The sequence below is a fragment of the Trichosurus vulpecula genome, chromosome 6, assembly GCF_011100635.1.
Source record: "Trichosurus vulpecula isolate mTriVul1 chromosome 6, mTriVul1.pri, whole genome shotgun sequence".
Lineage (NCBI taxonomy): Eukaryota > Metazoa > Chordata > Mammalia > Diprotodontia > Phalangeridae > Trichosurus > Trichosurus vulpecula.
The window spans coordinates 100,986,176-101,008,004 of NC_050578.1; the positions used below are offsets into that span (position 1 = coordinate 100,986,176).

A 21,829-nucleotide genomic window follows, 5' to 3' on the forward strand; every position below is an offset into this window, starting at 1 on the left:
TGCTCTGATCAGCAACATTAAGGTGGTTCTGATACGTCCCTTATATAGCTTGGCTTTTTTTTTTTTTCCTGACGGCTATCCCTCACACCCTCCGTAGCCATGTGCTGAATTTCCACCCATCCTTTAGCATGGTTCTATGGGAAATACTCTTGATTTGGAGGCAGAGGACCTGGATTTTAATTATAGCTCAGAAGGAGCATCCTATATGACTGTGGACAAGTCACTTAACCATGCTGGGCCTTAAAAATCACCTAAACAAAAAAGCATGCGTACACATGTACATTATTTTATCATACTCACAAATCACATATTCATATGTACATATATATGTGTGTGCATATAGGTGTGTGTATGTATGTATATACATATATATCATAGCAGACATAAAATGCTGACATCTCTCCAGTTTTGGGTCACTTTTTTTCTTTCTTCAAATGAATTAGTTTTCCTCAAGGCCCAACTAAAACCTCATCTTCTACCAGACGCATTTCCCAAATCCTCTTAATTCGAGCACGTTCCCTCTGTTAATTATTTTCTATTTGTCCTCAGTATGGCTTGCTTTGTATATATTTATTTGCATGTTGTCTCCCTCATTAGATTGTAAACTCCTTGAGGACAGGGAGTGTCTTTTGCCTACCTTTGTTTCTCCAATGTCTAGCACGTAGGCATATAACTAGCATCTGTCTGGGTCTGCCTCCGACCTGTTTTTTTGAGGCTGAGCTTTTTGCACCAAGCTATAAGTCTCACTAAAGCAGAACCTCAGGGGCCATCCAGTCCAACTGTCTCAGCTTTACAGATCAGAGAACTGAGGCTCGGGGGGTTGTCATGTAGGCAGAAAGTGTCTGAACTGAGATTTTTCTCCAGATACAGTCTTCTTATTCTTAATAGGCATGTTCTAATTGATTAAATCTCATTCTATTAGATTTATTCCACTGTCTTGATATTTATTGGATCCCGACTCTGTCATCCAATATATCAGTAGTAGTAGTAGTGGTAGTAGTAACAACAACTGACATTTATATAGCGCTTTAAGGATTGCAAAGTGCTTTATATATGTTATCTTTTCTGCAATCCTTTTTTGTAATCCTCATAATAACCCAACCAACCATCTGTATGTCATCTGTTTATTGGATAAACGTGCTACTGATACCTTTGACCAAGTAATTGTTTATACCTTTCTAAAAATAACTCATTTTTTCTATAACACTTTAAGGTTTGCAAAGTATTTCCCTCACAACAATCCTGTGCAGTAAGTGTTGCAAGTGTTTAAACCTCCCCCCCTTTTCACAGATGACAAAACTGAGGCTCAGAGAGATTATTGTGGGCAGAATTCAAAGAGACATTCTCTTGACTACAAAGCCATTACCCTTGCTGCTTAGGAGGGCAGGTACCATGTCTTTTCTGAATCTTGTATCTTCTCCAGTTTTAGTCAATCAGTTTCTGGTCCAGTGTCCTACCCTCAGTAAGGGCTAAATAAATATTTGTTGAATTGGGTTGAATTTCTTCCTGTTGGTCTTCTCTCCATGCTCTTGACCCTCATTGAAAGTCTTCAAGCAAAGGTTGACCAATTGTCAGGGACATTGTCAGGTCATCCTTTCCCTCCCCCCCCCCCCCAGATATGAGTGAGACTTAGGCAGTCTGAGAAATCCCTTAAAATCAGGAAGGAGCTGGAGCCAGTTCAAACCAGCCTGCTTCAGGGCCCAATTGTTAAATATTCACTGTGAGTCTTCACATCTCCGAAATGGCAGTCATTACAAATCAGGGCTTGATTTATTGTTCTGTTGATTGACTAGACTTAAGAAACGGCTAATAATGCAGATTAAATTTAAATTTAAAAGTGTGAGTCCCTCCCCCCTGCCCCTCTTTCCCTCTTCCCCTCCTCCCCAGCCTGATTGTTAAACATATAACAGCATGTCCTAGATTTTAATTCTAAAAATCTGTGATTTTATGACCTCCTTTTCTTAGTAATAAGGCTAGGTTGAAGAGTGAGTCTGAAGGAGAGGGAGAGGACCCCTAATTAAATCATCTTTGAAGTAGCCAGGCCCCAAAGGTTCTTCTTTTAGTACTTTGCTTTACAATGGAATGTGAACTTCTTGAGGGCAGGGGCTGTTTCAGATTTGTTATTATATCCCCAGTGCCTAACACGCTGCAATGAAGAGAAGAGAGGCTTCATAAGTCCTTGCTGAATTGAAATGAAATGCATCTATTTGACTTAGAGGTTATTACTTGTTTTAAAAAATCCTAGTGATGCCTTTTGTCACGTCACGATCATTTTCAAATATACCTTTTCCCTTCTCCCCATGAGTCTTCCCTTGTAACAAAGAAAAAAAAGATAAGCAAAACCAACCAACACATCTAAGTATGAGAGTCTGTGCAACATTCCAAAGTCAATGCCAGCCTCTTCTGTAACGAGAGGAGGAAGGTACATTTCTTCTCTTGGGTTAAAACTGGTCATTACAGTTCCAAGATGTTCAATTTTATTTTGTTTATTGTACTTCTTCCCAAAAGAATTTATTTAAGTTGATTTCCTTATTCCTTTTGCAAGAGTCTGAATTTAGAAAGAGGAGGAGAGTTCGGGGGGGTGGGTGGGAAATGCGGTGATAAATAGTTATGAGAATATTAATTTTATCTTTATTTTATTTCAGATGAACTGGGAGGTGAAAACGTCAAAAGGTAAGCCTTTTCAAGTTTTTAAATCAGCTCAATTGTTGATAAGCACAGCTGTGGAGATCCTTAGGATTGTCTTGTTTTCAAGTCTTTCTTTTCTCCTTATTCTCCTTGGAAAGGAAGGGATGTTCCCTTCTCCTGGTGAGGGATTTCTGTGCACTTTTAGCACTATAACCCAAAAGTTAGCCCCTAAGTGGTGAGCAAGAAGAAATGCATTTCTGTCCCTCCAAACCAAAGTCTCAGTAAGCTACTAGGAGGAATCTCTTTGGTTTGATTATCCTTGTCAAATGAACAACCCCTTTATATTTGCTACTAATGGTTCTAAAGTCAAGATGAGTATTAAAAACTCAAACTGGGTGCTATCTCCCAATCTTGAGGTTTTTCTTATCTATTTCTCACATTCTTAGGTGGTCTTATTCTTATGGAACAATTTTCCCCTAGTGATTAATTTTCCTTCTGAAACAAAGGAATAGCGGCAACCAGAAAAGACAGTGGCAGAAATATAACCCTCGCAAAATAATAGCTGGCATTTATGGAGAGTTTTAAGGTTTATGAATTGCTTTACGTGCATTATTTTATTTGAGCCTCACAACCCTGTGAGATATATGCTATTATTACATTTTACAGATGAAGAAACGGAGGCTGAGAAAAGTTAAAGGACTTTTTGAAGTTCACACAAGCAGTCTAAGGAAGGATTAGAACTCAAGTCTTCCTTACTCCAAGTCCAACCCCCTATCCACCATGCCATTCCCTCTCCAGAAAGAAGCTCTTCTGGACAAAGCCCAGCCCCCTCCCCCAAGCTCAACCAATTGTTATCTGATTGGACAATTTGATTGCCCTTTGTCTAATGGAATGTCTCCACCACCAGGGACGAGAGTGGCAGTACGACCTAGTGGTTAGAGGAGTGCTCTTAGAATCAAAAAGATGTGGATTCAAGTGCTGCCTCTGATACATGCTAGTTGTGTGATGGTCAAGTGGCTCAGGAAACTCTAAGACTTTCAGTTATACTTGAGCTGCTAAGCTGTATCTGTGGGAAACACTTGCACACTTGCACACTGATGAAATGAGAGGTCTGAACCCTGCAAAAAGGAAATGCCGGGGCTTTTCTTTTTCTTTTTTTTTTTTTATATCTATAATAACCAGACAGTTTCTTCCCGATTTTGTTCTACAGTCAATTATGAAATCTGAGAATTGGTTGCAATGGATTTCTGAAATGGAAAAGTTCCATTTTTTTCAGAGAAGAGAAAAAGATAGAAGAGGGTAGAGGATTGAAGATGGTTTCTTGACCTCAGGGGATTTTTTTCAGAAAGGCTTTGATGAAAAGGGAAGTGAGACTTGGCAGGGCTAAAAACATGACGAATTACCTTCCTGAAGGCAGTCTTCTGGTTGATATGTCAGTGCTGACTGCATTTTCCACCTTTGGTCTGGCTTTTGGGCCACCCTCTGGTTTTCTCCCTATAGCCCACATGGTGATACTACATTCACTCGACTTTTTTTTTTTATTCAGTGAGAGACTGGTGTTTCCTTTATCCTTAGCTTTGTGTGAAGGTTAACATCATTGAATGAGGCAGAGTCCCTAGGCTAGCCCTGAAAGTCAGATGTTGAAGCCTAAATGGTACTAAATTTCTACACTACTAAGACATTGGGGACTCCTGGAGAAAACCTTGACCTGCCAGACCCTCCGTTTCTCTTCTAATCTAACCTACCTTTTACTTCCTCTGTCCAGCCCTATTTTTGAAGAAGATACGCCCTCCGTCATGGAAATAGAAATGGAAGAGCTGGATAAATGGATGAACAGCATAAACAGAAATGGTACTGGTGACTCCAAATTATATTTTGGAATGAGACTAGGAGGTTTTCAGATCTACAAAGATGAGTTCTCCTGAGGATAATCAAGTTTTTTTCAGTAGCAGTCTTTCACAGCAGGAAAGGGTTTCTATCTGGGAGCCAAAGCATGGTGGCAATTGGACAAAGAGAAATTTAAGAAACTAGTCATAATAGCCAATACATTGATTGTTCTCCACTCTTTAGCGATCTCTAATCTCATTTTAAAACAGATTCCTAATGCCCTTAATAGCCTTAAATGCTTCTGTAAGAGAGGCAACATGGTACAGTAGATAAAGGGTCACCCTTGGAACCGGGAAGCCCTGAGTTCAAGTATAGCTTTTCTGACACGTTTGACCCATCCGTGTTCTAGGCAATTCTTTAGGACTGTAAGTTACAAAAAAGGGGCAAGCCTGCATTGATAGAGGGACTTTCCTCATCTGGGAGTTCCTTATACCAAAAAAAAAAACCCAAACCCAATGAGATATCTTTATCCCCATTCCTATCTGTTTCTACTGCATTTTGTCTTCTGTGGAAGCTATTCTACCACCATTGTGACCACAGCAGAAAGCCATTTTTCATACATTTTATATATTGAAATACCCAAATCATCCATCTTGGAACCAGGCTGGGGATCTGGTGTGGATACCGATGTAGTTTGCATAACCAAGGCAATATGGAATTCCAGTATATTTGGGTAGGAGGAGTGAAGGGAAGGGGAGATGATTTGTTTGAAAACACGAGGTTGGTGTGAGACACTTTTTGTTGAAAGAACTTTAAAAGGTCTTGCCAAAGCCATGCCTGCAACTTCTAGAGCTCCCAAGGGAGACAGAGTCCAAACAAGTCACCCAAAGGATGAGGCTATACTCTCCTCTGCTTATTCTGATGTCCCCGAAATGGAGTGAGATTGACTAATGATGGCCAATATGTCTTTCACCCTTTCCCAGCGGAATGTGAATGTCTACCCACAGTCAAAGAAGAAGAGAAGGAGTCAAACTACAACCCAAGGTAATTGCAGATAATGAAGGTGCTCCCTTCACTTGGCTGGGTACATGGATAGATGTAGAAGTGAAGGCTGTGAAGAAAAAGTAAGGAAAAACTGCATAAAACATACAGGGCATTGTGGTTCAGTGGGAAGAGCATTGGCTCTGGAGTTATATCTGGCCTGTATAATCTGTGTGACCCTGGACATGTCATTTACCTTTTATGGGCCTCAGGTCCTCATCTGTAAAATGAGGGATTTGGACTAACTGATTTCTGAGGTCTCTTCCAGCTCTGGATCTATAAGCCTATATCCTAGTAGCCACTTCTAAATTTTTTTAAATCAGTATTTTTACTTCTCAGACCTTCTAAGTACATACTTAGCGGTTCAGCTCCAGTTTTATTTCAGCCGCTTTAATTATGCTAAACTGTAGTTTGTGTGTATCAGAGATGCGGATGTTTTGTACAGAAAACAGATGGCAGAAACAGTCTCCAAAGGGAGTGAGTAAAAACAACAGTGAGAAAAAAAAAGGAAGCTTTACATTTAATTATTAAAAAAAAAAAAAGCCAACACCTGGACAGACTATCTTAGATGGGGCATTACAAAAATATTTTTATTTCTGCCACTAGGTGGCTCTGCTTACTTTGGAATCTGGTAGCCACCCAAGGTGGGGTATTGTTGAGTGTCCCATTGAGTATACCCTTTGGTATAGAGAGAAGGTACTTAGATCTGGGAATTTTTAAAGCTGGTTTGTAGACAGGGATTGTCTGGTCAGGGTACCGAGGAGATACTTTACCCAAAGGTGGGACACTTGGAAAAATTAGAGGAGGTGATCCAGAGAGGCTGTGGAATTGAGACAGTACCAGAAGATGGTGCTGAGGCCACAGGTGTCTTTTGGATGAAACATTAAATCAGGGACCTTAGAGTGCTTTTCTTGACCATCCTACTTGTCTTTTGTTCTAATTAGAGTAAATTTCACTTTTCCAACCCCAACCGTGCTTAATTATAGTTGCTTTGGGTAATCTCTTCTTGCATTCATTCACCTTGTCCATGCCCATATGTAAAGAATCCTAACTTAGGCAGCTGAGGTCTTGGCAATAGGCTTAGTTGGGGTTTGGAGAGTTAGCCTACCTCGGCCTTGAGAGAATCATAGTATCATAGCCTTAAATTGGGCAAGCAAGTCATTTCTAGTCAAACACCCTCATTTTACAAATTAGGAAACCGAGACCCAGAAAGTGATGACCAAGGTCACACAGGTAGTAAATGACAGCTACGATGAATCCAGATTTTCTGCTGTCAAAGCTGACATTCTGATGACTTTCTTTCAGGCTACATGCTAATGAACAGCTGCAGAGTCACAACCCAGAAGCATGGGGAATGCAGTATTTTGATCATATCAATTAAGGGGGCTGGAAAGTCAATATTTAAAACCTTGAATGCTTCTTTTTTGCTTCACTCCCTTTCCTCTCCTCCAGGAAAGGTCTGCTGGTGTTCTCAAGACTCAATCAAACCTGTTCCTGGAAGGATGGGAGGGGGGAAATCTGATTTCCTCATTTCTTTGTAGTGGTGTGAATCTAAGTCAACGAATCTCTCCCTCTGGGTATTTGCCTTTTAAAGGTTATCTCTTAATTGTGGAATGGGAGGTTTGCTAAAGGCAGTTCAATGCTAGTGAGCTTCAGAGAAAGTATTTGTGGGAAGACAGAGGATTTCCTTGCCCCAAGAATCATATCAAGACATACAGCGACCACAGACTGAACATGGCAGGATCCCAAAATAGGTTATTTTATCCTTGAACAAATCAGTGATCTCTTGTGCTGAAAACAACCCCTCCCCCTGCCAAAATTCCACAATGAATGTAGAGAGGCTTTTTATCAAACTAAATTTTTATCCTATTTAACTATAAAATAATAGCCTACTATAAACAGTATGATTAGTAAGAAAATTTTATCTTCTGAAATTTTAAGAGAGAAACAGTCCTTACTTAAATTTGACCTCTCTCGGCCTCCATCTCCTCATCTATAAAGAGCAGGGGTCAGATTTAGATGATCTCTAAGAACATTGCCAGCTCTTATTCCTGTGACTATTAATTCTGAGGTCCCGGCTCCAGAAGCATGTCATACAGGAAGGAAACACAAGCCTACTGAGAAGCCTGACTTTTGTCTGTGATGGAGAAATGCCAGAACTCCTTTACAAATTTCCAGCTTTTAGAGAAGTAATTTACTTGAATGTAGAGCTCCGGCTTATCACCTGTACAGCGCTAAGCTCAGGGTGGGGGCTTCCTTGTACATGGACAGTCTGTGACATTCCTCTGGAGGGTCTAATCTACTGATGGGGAGTTCAATTCAGTTTAGTTCAACAAACATTTATTAATTATTATGTGCAAGACACTGTGCTAGGATCCTAGGTGATGGCAATACAAAGACAAACAAAACAAAACAACCTAGAAAGAAAAGAAACTGTTCCTTCCTTCCAGGAGAATGCAACACTTAGACAGGTGAATGCAAAGCATATATAAACCCAATCCAAAAGGAATTTATTAAAGACCTATTGTATACAAGGAGCTTGGTATGGTAACTACAGAGCTGTCCTCTGAGTCTGGAAGACCTGGGTTCAAGTCCACTTCTGCTGTGTGACCCTGGGCCAGTTACTTGACTTCCCAGTGCTCCCAGGCAATTATCTAAGACTATAAATTACAAGCCAATTAAATCTGATTTGGGAGAGGAAGTTCCTTCTATATAATGAAATCACAGTCTGTCCAAATGAACATGCACAAAGACACTGGGCTAGGTGTTAGGCATACAAAGACAAAAGGGAAATTAGCTCCTGCCCCCAAATTGCTTGTATGCTGACTTGGCCTTGAGTTTGTTGATTAAATTTTTTTATAAGTTTTAGGAATGAGCAAAAAATCAAATGAGATGCCTCTTTATATGTTAGGAATTGGGGGAAAAAGAGTATTCTGAGAGTTGCTGTTTATTGGGCTAAAAGTGACAACCTACTTGGACAATTGCTTTTCACTGAGATTTCCTGAGTGGTGTCAAACTCAAATAGAAACTGGGCATTATTAAACGATATATCCCATACCCCCATATGGACTATGTTCCATTGCATTTTTAATTATTTGGTTAAATATTTCCCAATTATGTTTTAATCTGGTTCTATTGTAGCCTTGCAGTTGGAAAGCTTCATGTTAAACATTTCTGCTTTAACATATTGAAACCAAAATTCACTGGAAGTAGCCTTTTGCCTCACTCTGCACTCTGTAAACCCAGTCAGAGCACCAAAGTGACCTAGGTGGAGGGAAGGGCAGAAAGCTCTGGGGAAGAAGACCTTGGAGTCAGACCTGCTGTAGCATTGACCAAGTCTCTGGACCCCTCTGCCCTCAGTTTTTTTCATCTGCAAAGTGAGAGGGTTGGATTAGACCATGTATAATGATCTCGTGAAGTTCTAAATTCTATGAAGGTGTCTTTGTAGATGAGGGCAGCTAGGTAGTACAGTGACCAGCGTGCTGAGCCTGGAGCTGGGAAAACTCATCCTCTTGAGTTCAAATCTGGCCTCAGACACTAGCTGTGAGACCCTGGACAAGTCATTTAACCCTGTTTGCCTCAGTTTCTTCACCTGTAAAACGAACTGAAGGAAATGGCAAACTCCAGTATCTTTGACAGGAAAACCCAAGACAAGAGTCTGTCCAAATGAACATGCACAGAGACATGGAACTTGGTGCTAGGCATACAAAGACAAAAAGGAAATTAGCACCTGTTCCCAAATTGCATCTATGCTACCTTGACCTTGAGTTTGTAGATTAAAATTTTTTAAAAAATCATTAGGTATCACGAAGAGTTGGATATGACTGAAATGACTGAACACCAAGAATCTTTGTAGATCAATCATGCCAAACTCTGGCTTTATGGGATTGCAGGTATCTCCAATCCAATTCTATCCAATCTAACAAGCACATATCAAGCCCCTGTTATGTGCAAGACACTACCTAGGAGAATACCAATGTGCTCAAAATCCTCAAAACTAAATTTATCTGCATTTTCTTTCCTTTAGAATATATGCCATAAAATAAAATGAAAACATTCTTTTTAAAACCATTAAAAAAAGAATGTATGCCATAAAACTCTTTAAGAAGGAGGGGTGAAGAATGCCCCCAAATCAGACAATCTAGTGTTGAAATTGGCCAAAGCTTGCCACTCAGCAAGGTTGAAGAAATAAAAGTTTATCCTGAATCTTGAGCTGAATGGTTCAGTAAGAATATCTCAAGAGAAAAAAGGGCAAGAGTAAAGCTAGCCTGTTCAAATCCAAATGTCACTGTTAATTAGCTGAAGAAAAAGAGTACGATTTTTCATTGGAGCTATGTCAAAATCTCTGATCATCAGAGAATGTCAGAGCTAGAAAAGACCTTTGAGATCAGCTCATGTAGTCCCCAAATCCTTAACATTTCTTGTATCCCAGACCCCTTTGGCTATTCAGTGAAGCCTATAGACCCTTTCTCAGAATAATGTTTTTAAATAATTGAAGGAAATGCTAATTTTCAGTTGGAGGTTAGTGAAAATAAGGATGTCATTTTCCCCCATCCAAGGTCATGGCATCTTCTGAAATCTCTTCACCTAACCCAGCTTAAGAACCCTTAATTTAGTCCAACCCCATCTTTTATAGACAGGGGTACTGAATTTCAGAATGCAGAAATCTCTTGCTGAAGACTCAGGAGCCATAGGTAGCAGGGCTAGGGTTGAACCTCTATCCTCAACTCCAAATTCAGTGCTCTTTCCACTTGAGATCCCACTTTCTCCAATATGTTTTAGGGAACATTATTTTCTAGCCTTACAATCTTCTTTTATACTGATTATCTCTCCCAGGTTTCTTGTCAACACAGTCCAAATTCAGTATATAATTGACAACTTACCACTTTGTGCCAAATATACTTGCTCTGGCCTCCCAGGAATGGAAGGTCAGAACTGAATCAAGTTAGAGGAAGCATCCTGGGGACATTAATATGTTCCCTAAAAGCTAAATTTCAGGAACTAGGGAAGTAGATAATTAGTTGGATTTCATTTACACAAATGTTCCTGAAGTTCAGAAATTCCCATTTAAGGAGAAAATTGAGCATCTGTCTAGTTACCAGTTGCTTGGCAAAGTCCAACTCTGACAGGTTAGTGCAGTATCAAATGCTCTCAAGAAGGGCTATTACGAATAAATCTAGTCCTGAAAGTTGTAAGCCTGCTCCCTCACAGCATCTCCTCCTATATGTTCCATTTGAACTTAAAGGTCAATGTTGTCTCCTTGGATATACAAGGATTACTATCATAAGAGGTATTTTTTCTTCTCTTAGCATATTTGAAACTGAATATGAATAGAGAAAGTCTGACTGCCCCAAAGAGCTTTCAGACTTGATGTTGGCCCAGGCTAAATCAAGCTTGTGGGGTATTGAAGGAAGCTTGGCATTGCTCTATCTCTGCTCCCCACCCCTAAGGATGTGTCACAAAGTATTACCCATTCCAAGAAGTGAGGAAGTTGCCGTTCTCCTGGGATAAGATAGTTCAAATCTATGACTATAAGCTTTTCCATGTTACATATGTATCACCCCTGAACATGGTTCAATTTCGAAACACTCTCTACCCAACCCCTCCCTTGTAATTAATTTTTTGTAAAGTTGTGAGCTTTCCTATAGGTTTCGTTTTTTGCTTCTGCTTTTCTGAGGCAGGGGCTACAGTGGATAACATTCTGTGCTGGGTAGTTAGAGGACCTGGGTTCAGATCCAGACTATTTTCTATGTGACATCCCCTGATGGCCCCAGTCTTATCCTTTGTAAAATCGATCGGTTGGACTGGACAGCCTCTGAGGTTCCTTCCAGCTCTAAATCTGTGAGCTGTTTTTATTGACGTTTATTTCCCCCAGGTGATTTAACTACAGCTGAGAACCAGTACTGAAGTTAAGAAGGATTAGCTTTTTATTGGAGGTCATGGTCTGGCTTTGGGGCAGTAATTTTCCCCTGAAAGCTAAGAGTCTAGATTGGCTTCTACAAGCCCTCCCTCTCCTTCCTTTCCTTACCCTTAACGAATTCACAGCATGGTCCAGTGGGCAGATTGCTGGACAGGGAGCCAGGAAGACCAGACTTCTGGTCCTACTTAGGATAATTTGCTAGTTGTGTGATCCAGAGAAAATCTACACTTCAGTTTTCTTGTCTATAAAGTGGGGATAATAGTATCTGTAGCACTACCTTACGTGGTTATTATGGGAATCAATCAAGCAGCATTAATGAGGGCCTATTATTCTCTGGCTCTGTGCTGAGAACTGAATGATCATGCATGTAAAATGTCATACCTGTTAAGACATGATCGAAGAGATCATCTATGCAAATTACTTTAAGGTTTGCATGTCAATGTGAGCTATTATTGAATTCCAAAATTCTTCCCATATGCTAGGTCAATCAAACTCTTCAGAAAGGCAGCTAGAGTTGGAACCTTGGTGGAGAACCTGCTTCCTTCCCCTCCTGTTAAAAGGAGAAAGACCAATAACTTGTGGAAGTTACTTTACCCCCAGAGAAAAGTCAAGATCTCATTGTCAACATTCTGGACAATTCTCAATCTATTCTAATCTATATTTTCATATTTTCAGTGCAGATCACAAACGTTACTAAGGAACTCCTACTAATGTTTGTCTATCTCTGTTGTCAGGAAGTTGTCTGGACTTCTGTGGCACATTCAAAATCAATCAACATTTATTAAGCATTTATTGTGTGCAGAGAACACTTCTGGGCATTATGGCAGATTGATAATGTTAAACATCATCCTTTGGCCTTACAGATCTTATGATCAAGTCAAGTCAGTAGGCATTTTTTAACCACTCACTCTGTGCCTAAACATTGGGGATACAAGAAAAAGGAAAAATGAAAAATCAGACCCCTTTCTTTAACATTCTCTAACATTCTAATGGGGGAGACAATAAACAAACAACTACGTAAAAAACAAGATAGACAGACAGATGGACGGATAGAAGACAGAAAAATAGACAGATACAGATAGATAAATAGATAAACAGCTAGAAAGACAAGATAGATAAACAGACAAACAGAGAGACGGGTAGATCGATAGATAACGTGTGTGTGTGCGTGCGTGCGTGCGTGCGTGCGTGCGTGTGTGTGTGTGTGATAAATTGGAGATAATCTCAGAGGGAAAGGAGATGCTAGCAAGGGAAGGGATAAGCTTAGAAAAGCTTTTTGCTAAAGGTGGATTTTAGCTGAGTCTTGAAGGAAGCCAGAAGAAGGTTATAAGGAAGGAATGCATTCCAGGCGTGGGGGACAACAGCATCAGAACATGAAGTTTTCTCTGTGAGGAACAGCAGGGAGGCCAGCGTCACTGGATCAAAGTGAAATATAAGAAGACTGGAAAAGTTGGAAGGGGTCAGGCTGTGGAGGACTTTCAAAGCCCAATAGATGACTTTATATTTGATGATGGATGTAAGAGGGAGTCACTGAAGTTTATTGAGTAGGGGAGTGACATAGACTTATCACTTTAGGGAGATGAATTTGGCAGCGGAGTGGGAGATGGCCTGGAGTTGGGGAGACAGTTGAGGCAGAGAGACTAGTTAGAAGACAATTTCAGTAGTTGGAGTGAGTGGTGATAAGAGTAGCAGCTGCACCAGGGAGAGAACAGGACATCTGAGAGGTGTTAAAAAGACAGAAATGACAATACTTAGAACTGATTGGCAGTGTGCGTTGAGTGAGTGAGGAGTCAAGGGTGACTTGTAATTTGCAAGTTGTAATAGTAATGCATAAAACTGCATTTGATGGCTACAAAACAGTTCCGTAAGCCACTTCTTATTTCTGTTTTAAGTAAAAAGGAAGTACAGCTTTCATAGGATTGTACACTTAAGAGCTGGGGCGGGGGGAGGGTGATGACCCTTCATTTTACAGGTAAGGAAATGGAGACCCAGAAAGAGGAAATTACTTGCTCAGGCAACCTAGCCAGGTAGAAAGCCAAGATCTGAACTGAGATTCTCTGACTACGAATCCATCAGACTTTCTACAGCACCCTACTGCCTGCAATACTCCTCATTTAACTTAGGTCAGCTAGAGAGCAAAGTAGGTTGAGCTGTGTCCCTGGAGTCAGGAAGACCTGAATTCAAATGTGGCCTCAGACACTTAACTAGCTATATGACCCTGGACGAGTCACTTCACCCTGTTTGCCTCAGTTTCCTCATCTGTAAAATGAGCCTGAGAAGGAAATGGCAAACCACTCCAGTATCTCTGCCAAGAAAACCCCAAATGGGGTCATGATAAGTCAGACACAACTGAGAGAATAACAACAAAGTGGATCAGAAAGTATATTCGAGTTCTTATTAGAGATAATGCAGAGTGCTTTGCAAACCGTAATGCTATATACAAGCCTATCTAAATGTCAGCTATGGTTGTGAGTTTTTATTTTTATTCCCTTAATTCCCTATCACTGAATTACAGAATTCCATTTACTTACTGTACTAATGTACGGAGGCAGCTAGGTGGAGCAGTGGATAGAGCTCAGCCCTTGGAGTCAGGAAGACATGAGTTCAAATCCTGCCTCAGATACTTACTAGCTGTTATGACCTTCAAACCCCTGCCTGCCTCAGTTTCACCAATTATAAAATGGGGATAATAATAGCGCCTACCTCCCAGGGATGTTGGGGCGGCTAGATAGCACAGTGGTTAGAGTACGTGGCCAGGAGTCAGGAAAATTCATCTTTCTTGAGTTATATCCATCCTCAGACACTCACTAGCCAAACTTACCGGGCAAGTTACCTTGTTTGCCTGTAAAATGAACAGAAGGAAATGGCAAACCTCTCTAGTATCTTTGCCAAGAAAACCCCAAACGAGGTCACAAAGAGTCGGACACAACTGAAAAATTACTTAACAACAATCCAGGGATGTTGGACCAAATGAGTTAATATAAGTAAGTCACTTTGCAAAGCTTAAAGTTCGGTATGAATATGAGCTGCTAGAGTCTATTGCACTAAGCACCAGGAATGCAGATTTGAGAGAGACTCCGTCTGGTCCCGCACATGCATCATCACAGTTTTTGGAAGGATGACTTTTTTGCTATGTGGCTTGCCGTTTTCTGCCACTCTTTGCTTTGTGTTTCCAAACTCAAGAGCGCTGTTAAAATGGATGATTTCCCTGCTTCTTGGATAATAATTCAAGCAGCGGTTATATGGGATCTGCCTAATTTTTTCCTCTCCCATCCCTTCACTCTCTTTTTTTCTTGCTAAAACAGAATTTGGGTGGTATTTACGTTGTACCAAAAAAAGAATTGAAGACCAGCTGGTTATTTGGACTGAAAGATGGAAACACAAATGGTTGGGCTGATTTTCTTCCCCTCCTGAATTCACTGAATTAGCCAAATCTATTGGTACCTGGAATCAGAAAAAAAAGTTCATTTTAGTGATAGAGTTGAATGGGCTATTTTCTTCTTTTCCCACCATCTATATTAGGCCTTCCTTTGCCATGTTTAGGAAGGACAAGTTCTGTGATCATCAGATCATAGAATTTTGGAGCCCAAATGGACCTTAGAGAGATCATCTATTCCAGCCATCTCACTTTACAGATAAGGATACTGAGACCCGTGAAAGGGAAGCAACTTGACCAATAACAAGAACTGACCTTTTCAAAGTTTGCAAACTACTTCATAAACATAATTTTCTTAGACCCTTGAAACCATCCTGGGGGAGCAGGGTAGACATTACAGACCCATTTTACAGATGAAGAAACTGAGGTTCAGAGGGATAGTAAATTATCCATGTTATACAGTTGGTGTCAGTGGTAGGACTGGAATTCAGGTCTCCGTGGTTCTGAGTCCAGCACCCTACCTGTTCATTATATCACTCGAGCTCCCTTACGTGATCGTATTAGCGTAAGGCATAGTTAGGACTAAGCAAAAGTTTATTTTGTGGTTTTCTTTGTCTATCTACTTGGTCAACAGGCAGTTCCTGATACATACTTCGGTCACTTTCATAGTTTGGGTCACATTGGTGAGGACAGACTGGGAAACCCTTCCCAGACGAGTCTGCATGTGGGTTGGGCTTTGAAGGACCAGGAGGATTTCATCAGGAGGAGATAAAAGTGGGAATGCACTCGAGGATTGCATAAGGGAAGGGATGGAGGCAGAAAAGTTCAGGGAATGAAAATGGGAGTACTGGCAGGTAAAGTTTGACACTGAAATTGGAGTCAGATCTTGGAGGACCTTGAATGCTGGGATAAGAAATTTGGAGAGAGGAGAAAAATGGAGAGAGAAGGAAAGTGGGGAGGTCTCCATTTAGGAGACTGCTGGGTTAGTGCAGGAAGGAATGAAGCCATAAGACGTTATGTAAGTAAGGGACTCAGCACGCAGTGCATCCTAGACCACAAATGCATCAAGGATCATGAGACAGGTGGTGAAACAGATAGAGTCCCATACCTGGAGTCATGAAGACCCGAGTACAAATCCTTCGTCATCCACTCACGAGCTGTGTTTCCCTGGGCAAGGCACTTACCTCTGCCTCAGTTCCCTCATCTGTAAGATGGAGATGGCAATAGCACCTAGCTCTTAGGATATTAAGAATTAAATGAGATAACATTTGTATAATAAAACTTGCAAAGTGCCTGTTGCATAATAGGTGCTTAATAAATGCCTCTCTCCTTCATGCGATTTCATTAATGTGCTAAGCTCGCAATGTAGGAACCCCTTCTCCCAAAGCACACCTGTGGGGCAGATTACTAATGAATGCCTCTTCAGAGACGAACAATATAAACAAACAGCTGCCTAAATAATCTTCCTGAAGCAAAAAGTCTGTAGCCCTATGCTCTGTGCTCAAGAATCTTCTATGGTTCCTTAGTGCTTCTAAGTGAAAACACAAAGTCTCGGTTTGGCACTTACAGCCCTGCGTCATCTAGCTCCCGTTTGCCCCCTCCCCACTCCATTATTCCCCTTCCCTTTCTATTCCAGCCAAAGTGGCCTGTTTCCTCTTTCCAAAATTCTGCGTTCTACATACTACCTGGATCATGCCTTTGCATGCGCTGTCCCCTATGCCTTTCACAACCTAGCTCTAGCCTCCCTTCCCAAATGGATTTCATTTTGCTCCTTTTCATGCACTCTATGTCCTATATCCTACGCACTTGCTGTTTCCTGAACTAAGCACATCATCATCTACCACCTCCATGATTTTGTAAAAGGCAGTCTCCCACAGCTGGAATACAGTCCCTCCTCATCTCTGTGTCTTAGTATCTCAAGTTTCCTTCAAGGCTCAGCTTACGTGCCATCCCTATAAGAATCTTGACTCCTTAGCTGTTAGTGCTTTCTCAAACCTCCTCCAATCATATGCACTGTGTGTGTTTTTATTTTTCTGTTTACCTGTGGTATCTGACAACTACTTGTTACTGACAGCATACCTGGAGCTTATTTGACCACAGTAGAATACACACTTCTCCAGGGCACGTAGTGAATTCCTGTCAAATTGAATCAATGAGAGAAAACCCCCATAACATATTGGAGCCTGAATTGCAACCAAGGGGAAGTAATGAAGTTAGATATAAAGTTGGATCTCTTCTTCCATCATCATTTTTAGTCCCGTTCTAGCCACACACTTTCTTACCAATAGTGGAGGCACTATCCGACTTGAATCCGAGCTCTGCTCCTTCCCAACTATGTAAACTTCAGAAGGTTGTTTGTCCTCTGTAGGCTGGTTTTCTCATCTGGAATAATGGTCTTGGCAAACACATAACAAAACATTCTTCCCCCTAGTGCGAGGGGAGGTAATAGGAGGGCAGGATGTTGCATTCATTTTCTAGGGTTGGTTGCTTTTGCTTAAATGGTTTTTCTTTGCTTTTTGACAAGGGAGTTTAGAGTTGGGAATAAGAGGGACCCATACACACATGTGTATACACACACACACACACACACACACACACACATATATATATACACGGTACATATGTATATACATATGTATAGGAGAGTGAGAGTGCTATGATATAAAATAAGAGGCATTAATAGAATGATTTTCAAGTGGAAAAAAGAGGAAAAAATGGCATTAGTCTAGATGACCCATAAGGTCCCTTCCCAACTCAACTAACCCGACATTGGGTTAGTGACTCCACTTATTCTAAAACTTCAGTAAAATCTTTTGGATTGAAGTGTTTCCCATTCTTAATTGTCCATGTTGCACACACTTTGAAAAAGTATTTGTGAATACCAATGCCCAGACTTTTAGCTAAAACCCCATGACAGTCCTGGGGGTGGATAGGGGGAAACAGAGAGAGATTTGGAAATGCTCACCCAGTTTGCCTTGGCTGGCCCCATATCAGTTTGCTTTGGCTCTCTGAATGGGAGGCTCCTGAGGTTGCCAAAGCTGAGGCTGGCTGAGGCTTATTTGACCAGTTCAGGTGATAAATAGCAACCCAGAAACCAAGGAACACACCTAAGTAAACAGAAGGAGTGGAGTGTGAGAAAGTACCTCCAGGCTCAGCTCTGGATCGCCAACAATCTAATATTTTTGATTTATCAATAGCCTTGTACCACCCCCTACTCCCTTCACTCTCCTGGGGAAAGGTGCATTTGAGCATTAATAGACACTAGGAATGTCCTTGTCTCCCATAACTAAAGAGACTCTGTGCTCAAGCTAGTACTGTATATGAGGTGGCAATGCCCTTCACTTTGGCCTACTCTCATTGGCTTGGAATAATGCTTACCATGAGCTATAGTCATCCTGTTCTTTAATGCCCTAAACCCATGGATTCTTGGTAATGGAGACTGGCCCACATTTTGCCAACTTTTGTATTCTAATGAGCAAAACATTGTCAAGCCCAGGCATTTAGACACCTGGTTTTAGAAAAAAATGGTTGTGAATGCATTGGCCAGGTGAAGAAAGAGCAGTTTGGGTTTGAACTACTTACTTATTTTCTTATTATGAGATTGAAAGTCAGATAGAAAGCAATATTGAAGAAAAACCGTACAATCAATCAGCCGGTTGGCAGCATTTATCGAGTATTTCCTGAGTGTTAGACATTGTGCTAAGCTTTAGGGATACAAAGAAAAAACAAACACAAAACTAGTCCCCAACCTTTAGGAGCTTATATTATAATGGAGAAGACAGGTATGTAAATATTTGTATACAAGAATACATGCAGCAGTTACCAGGTAGCTCTGCAGAGAAAACCACCAGCAGCTGGGGAGGGGGGTAGCCTGGGGAAGGTTCTGAAGCCCTATGTCTAGCAAGTGTGACCTTAGGAAGGAACTTCCCCTTTCTGGGCCTCATTAGTAAAATGAAGAGGCTGAGAGGACTGAGCGTCCTGACCTTCAGGTTTGCTTTCAGCTCCAATTCTGTGATCCTAGATCTCTTCCTGTCATAATCCTTTCCATCTCCTAGGGCTCACTGAACCCAAGATTTCTTCTTACACGGCCCCCTCTCCAAGGATGGCTACTCTTACATCACCTGACACACAGGATCACAGAGAAGAGATCATCTGCTCCTTGCTCCCCATTATCATATTAGAGACCTTCCTGCTACCATCGTCACCACACCTCCTCCTTTAAGGTTCATTTCATCCTGTCCAGATCCTTGTCCCTGTCATCCATGGTCCTCCAGGTCACTCTCCCTTCTTGCCTGTCATGCTCAGTCCCCAGCTTACCAACTTCTCAGTCCCAACACCTTCCCACTTGGAATAGCCTGGCTTCCCTTCCTGCACTCTGCATATGTGGGAATGGTTAGACCCTCCCACCCCTGTGTTTTCCTCTTCCCCACCTCCACCTTTGGAAACTCAATTTTCCTTAGGTGCCAGAAATTTCTGTCTACAACTCTAACTAGTGGCCCTGGTTTCATTAGTTAGAAGATCTCCCCAAGCCAGCTTTCTAGGACAGGCAGCTAGAGGTACAACCCCACTGCAGAAAAATTGCAGAAAGAGGGATTAGAAAAAGGAAAGCAAATTTAAAGTGAGAAACACAACGGCCATATCAGTCAACAGCACCGCAGTGGAAGAGGGGAAAGATGTTCATTCCTATCTGCTCCCCCTGGGAGGGGGATTCAGAGCTGGAGGGGTTCTGTATGATAGGCAACAGCCACCTTTAAATCATTTGTGGATATGCTCAAAACAGGTTATTGACAACATGCCAGTAACTCCAGCGCTGAAGGGAAAACAACACATGGAATTTTTTTAAAGGACAATTTGGCATATATTCATAGAGAATTGGGCTAGATTTAATTAAAATTGAAAAAAAATCAACTCCATCTGGATGTCTCAGCATCAAAGCTAGAGAAGGAGGTGAGCTGGAATAAGGGAAGTGGTCACCTTTTGGTTCTGTTACAGATTTCTTCTTTGGCTACCAAAAAGGAGAGCCAAGTACTCCTAGGTCTGTTTTGGAGAGAAGGCCTGGGTTTTAGTCTCCCTTCTGCCACTGATAACTTACATGATCAAGGGCAAGCCATTTCTCTCTGAGCCTCAGTTTCCTCAACTGTAAACAGATAGTCTTACCCTCCCCTCTTGTGAGGTTCCAATAAGATCAGGTATGTGAAACCCCTTTGTATGTGATAGAGCCATTCAGAAATGTGCCATATAATCTCAACTGGGCCCTCACAGAAGCAAGGCAATCCTTTTACATCTCCCTAATTGCTTCACTATCTCACTCACCACGAAGACTGTAGCAAATCTTTCATCTCTCCTCTATGATTGAACTACACAACCTACATGCAGTTCCCAATCATGGCTCTTCATCTCCCTACTCCATGCTTTTTTACTGGCTGTCCTCCATGTTTAGAATGCACTCCATCCTCACTGTCACCTCCTGGCTTCCCTACTTTCCACCAAGACTCAGATCACGTACTACCCTCTGCAGATCTTTCTCCGTCATCCCCCAGATGCTAATGTCTTCCCCTCTGGCATTGCTTTCCATCTACTCCGTATATATCTTAATTGTACATGGCTATTTGTTCTCTCCCCTATTAGAAGATGAGCTCTTAGAAAGCAGCAACCATGTTTTTGCTTTTCTCTGTATCTCCAGTGTATAGCACAGTGTGTGGAGCATGGTGAACACTCAACAAATGCTTGTTGACTGACTGATGGTTAATTGAATTTGGTGGTGTCAGTAAGTGGTGTTATTGGTGTCAATGAAAATTGTAATCCTAAATGAGATATTGACATTCCTCTGGCTTCCTCCGTTGCACAAGGATCAGATCTAGCTCACCTACTCTGCCGCTTTGTTTTTATAGCGATGCTGAATCCTGAAGGTGAACAGTGCCCATGTATTTCCACGAGGAACAGCTCACAAGGGAGTCTACAAAGCCTGCCAACAGAGGATGAAGTGGATAAGAATTTAATTAATTTCAGATAACTATAGACACAAGAACCTTTCCTTTTCCTTGCTGCGCCCACTCTTCATACTGCTGATGACATCACCTGGACCTGGAGGGATGTACTAAGGCAGACATGCTGGAAACAAGCTCTGGCTTCAGTCCACAAATCCCTGAAGTTCCCTAGTACTGGATCCACAGCCTGTGGTTGTCCTTTCCTCTTCCTCAACCTTCCATTGACTGTGGCAATGACTCTACCTCACTGTACTCACCTGTGGGAAATCTTTGCTACCTTTCTGAGTTCTTCACTTTACATATTCTTTCTTTCCACATCCATGAGTTCCTTTGGGTAACCTCATTGCCTCACTTGTTTTGCATGTGTCTGTAGACCATGCATCTGATGGTAGATAAGGCATCAACTGTATCATGGCAGTGGCTCCACCCCAATTCACAGTTTTAATTTAAGACATAATCTCAATGAGGACTGATAAATCTGTCCCTATTTCACAGGTAACCCATAACCCTACTGAAGTGCTGGGTGACTTGTAGCCCATCATCACCAGATCTAGACAAGTTCCTTTAAACACCAGATCTTAAACAGTCCTTGAAGATTCAGGAAGGGGCTTGCAACAGTCATACTTCCTTTCATGCTGAGCTTTCTCTTGAAGCAGAAATCACCTTCAACTTTGGTCAATTCCTTCCCCTAACTCAGGCAGGTTCTTAAGGCACTGCTCACTCTTGGTGTTTATGTTGGTGGGGAAGAGGAATAGAAGAGAATGAATGAACTTGTCCCTCATAACAAGCAAAGAGGATAAGATGCTGAGGGCTAATTTTATTTCTCAGAAAAAAAAGAGGAGAGGGGGAGAGAGGAAAGAAAAAAGAAAAAAAAGAAAAAGAAAAAGAAAGGAGGAAGGAAAGAAGGAAAGAAAGAAGGAAGGAAGGAAAAAAGGAAGGAAGGAAGAAGGAAGGAAAAAAAGGAAGGAAGGAAGAATTGATTCAACCTTGACCCTCAAAGCAGTCATGCTGCTCTCCTAGGACATGTGACAATTTATCTGAGGCAAGTGA

At 41.4% G+C, this 21,829-nt stretch overlaps 1 protein-coding gene across 1 annotated transcript in view; it reads left to right on the forward strand.

Annotated features, from left to right (window-relative positions):
* The window catches only part of TMEM154 (transmembrane protein 154), a 66,176-nt gene extending 44,564 nt beyond the window's left edge, over positions 1-21,612 (forward strand). Inside the window, exons 3-6 of the mRNA XM_036764624.1 lie at positions 2,646-2,673; positions 4,394-4,479; positions 5,439-5,499; positions 20,684-21,612. Of these exons, the coding sequence (XP_036620519.1) occupies positions 2,646-2,673; positions 4,394-4,479; positions 5,439-5,499; positions 20,684-20,699 (191 nt within the window). The 3' untranslated portion in view covers positions 20,700-21,612. The remainder of the gene's footprint in view (positions 1-2,645; positions 2,674-4,393; positions 4,480-5,438; positions 5,500-20,683) is intronic.
* Positions 21,613-21,829: the final 217 nt, after the last annotated feature.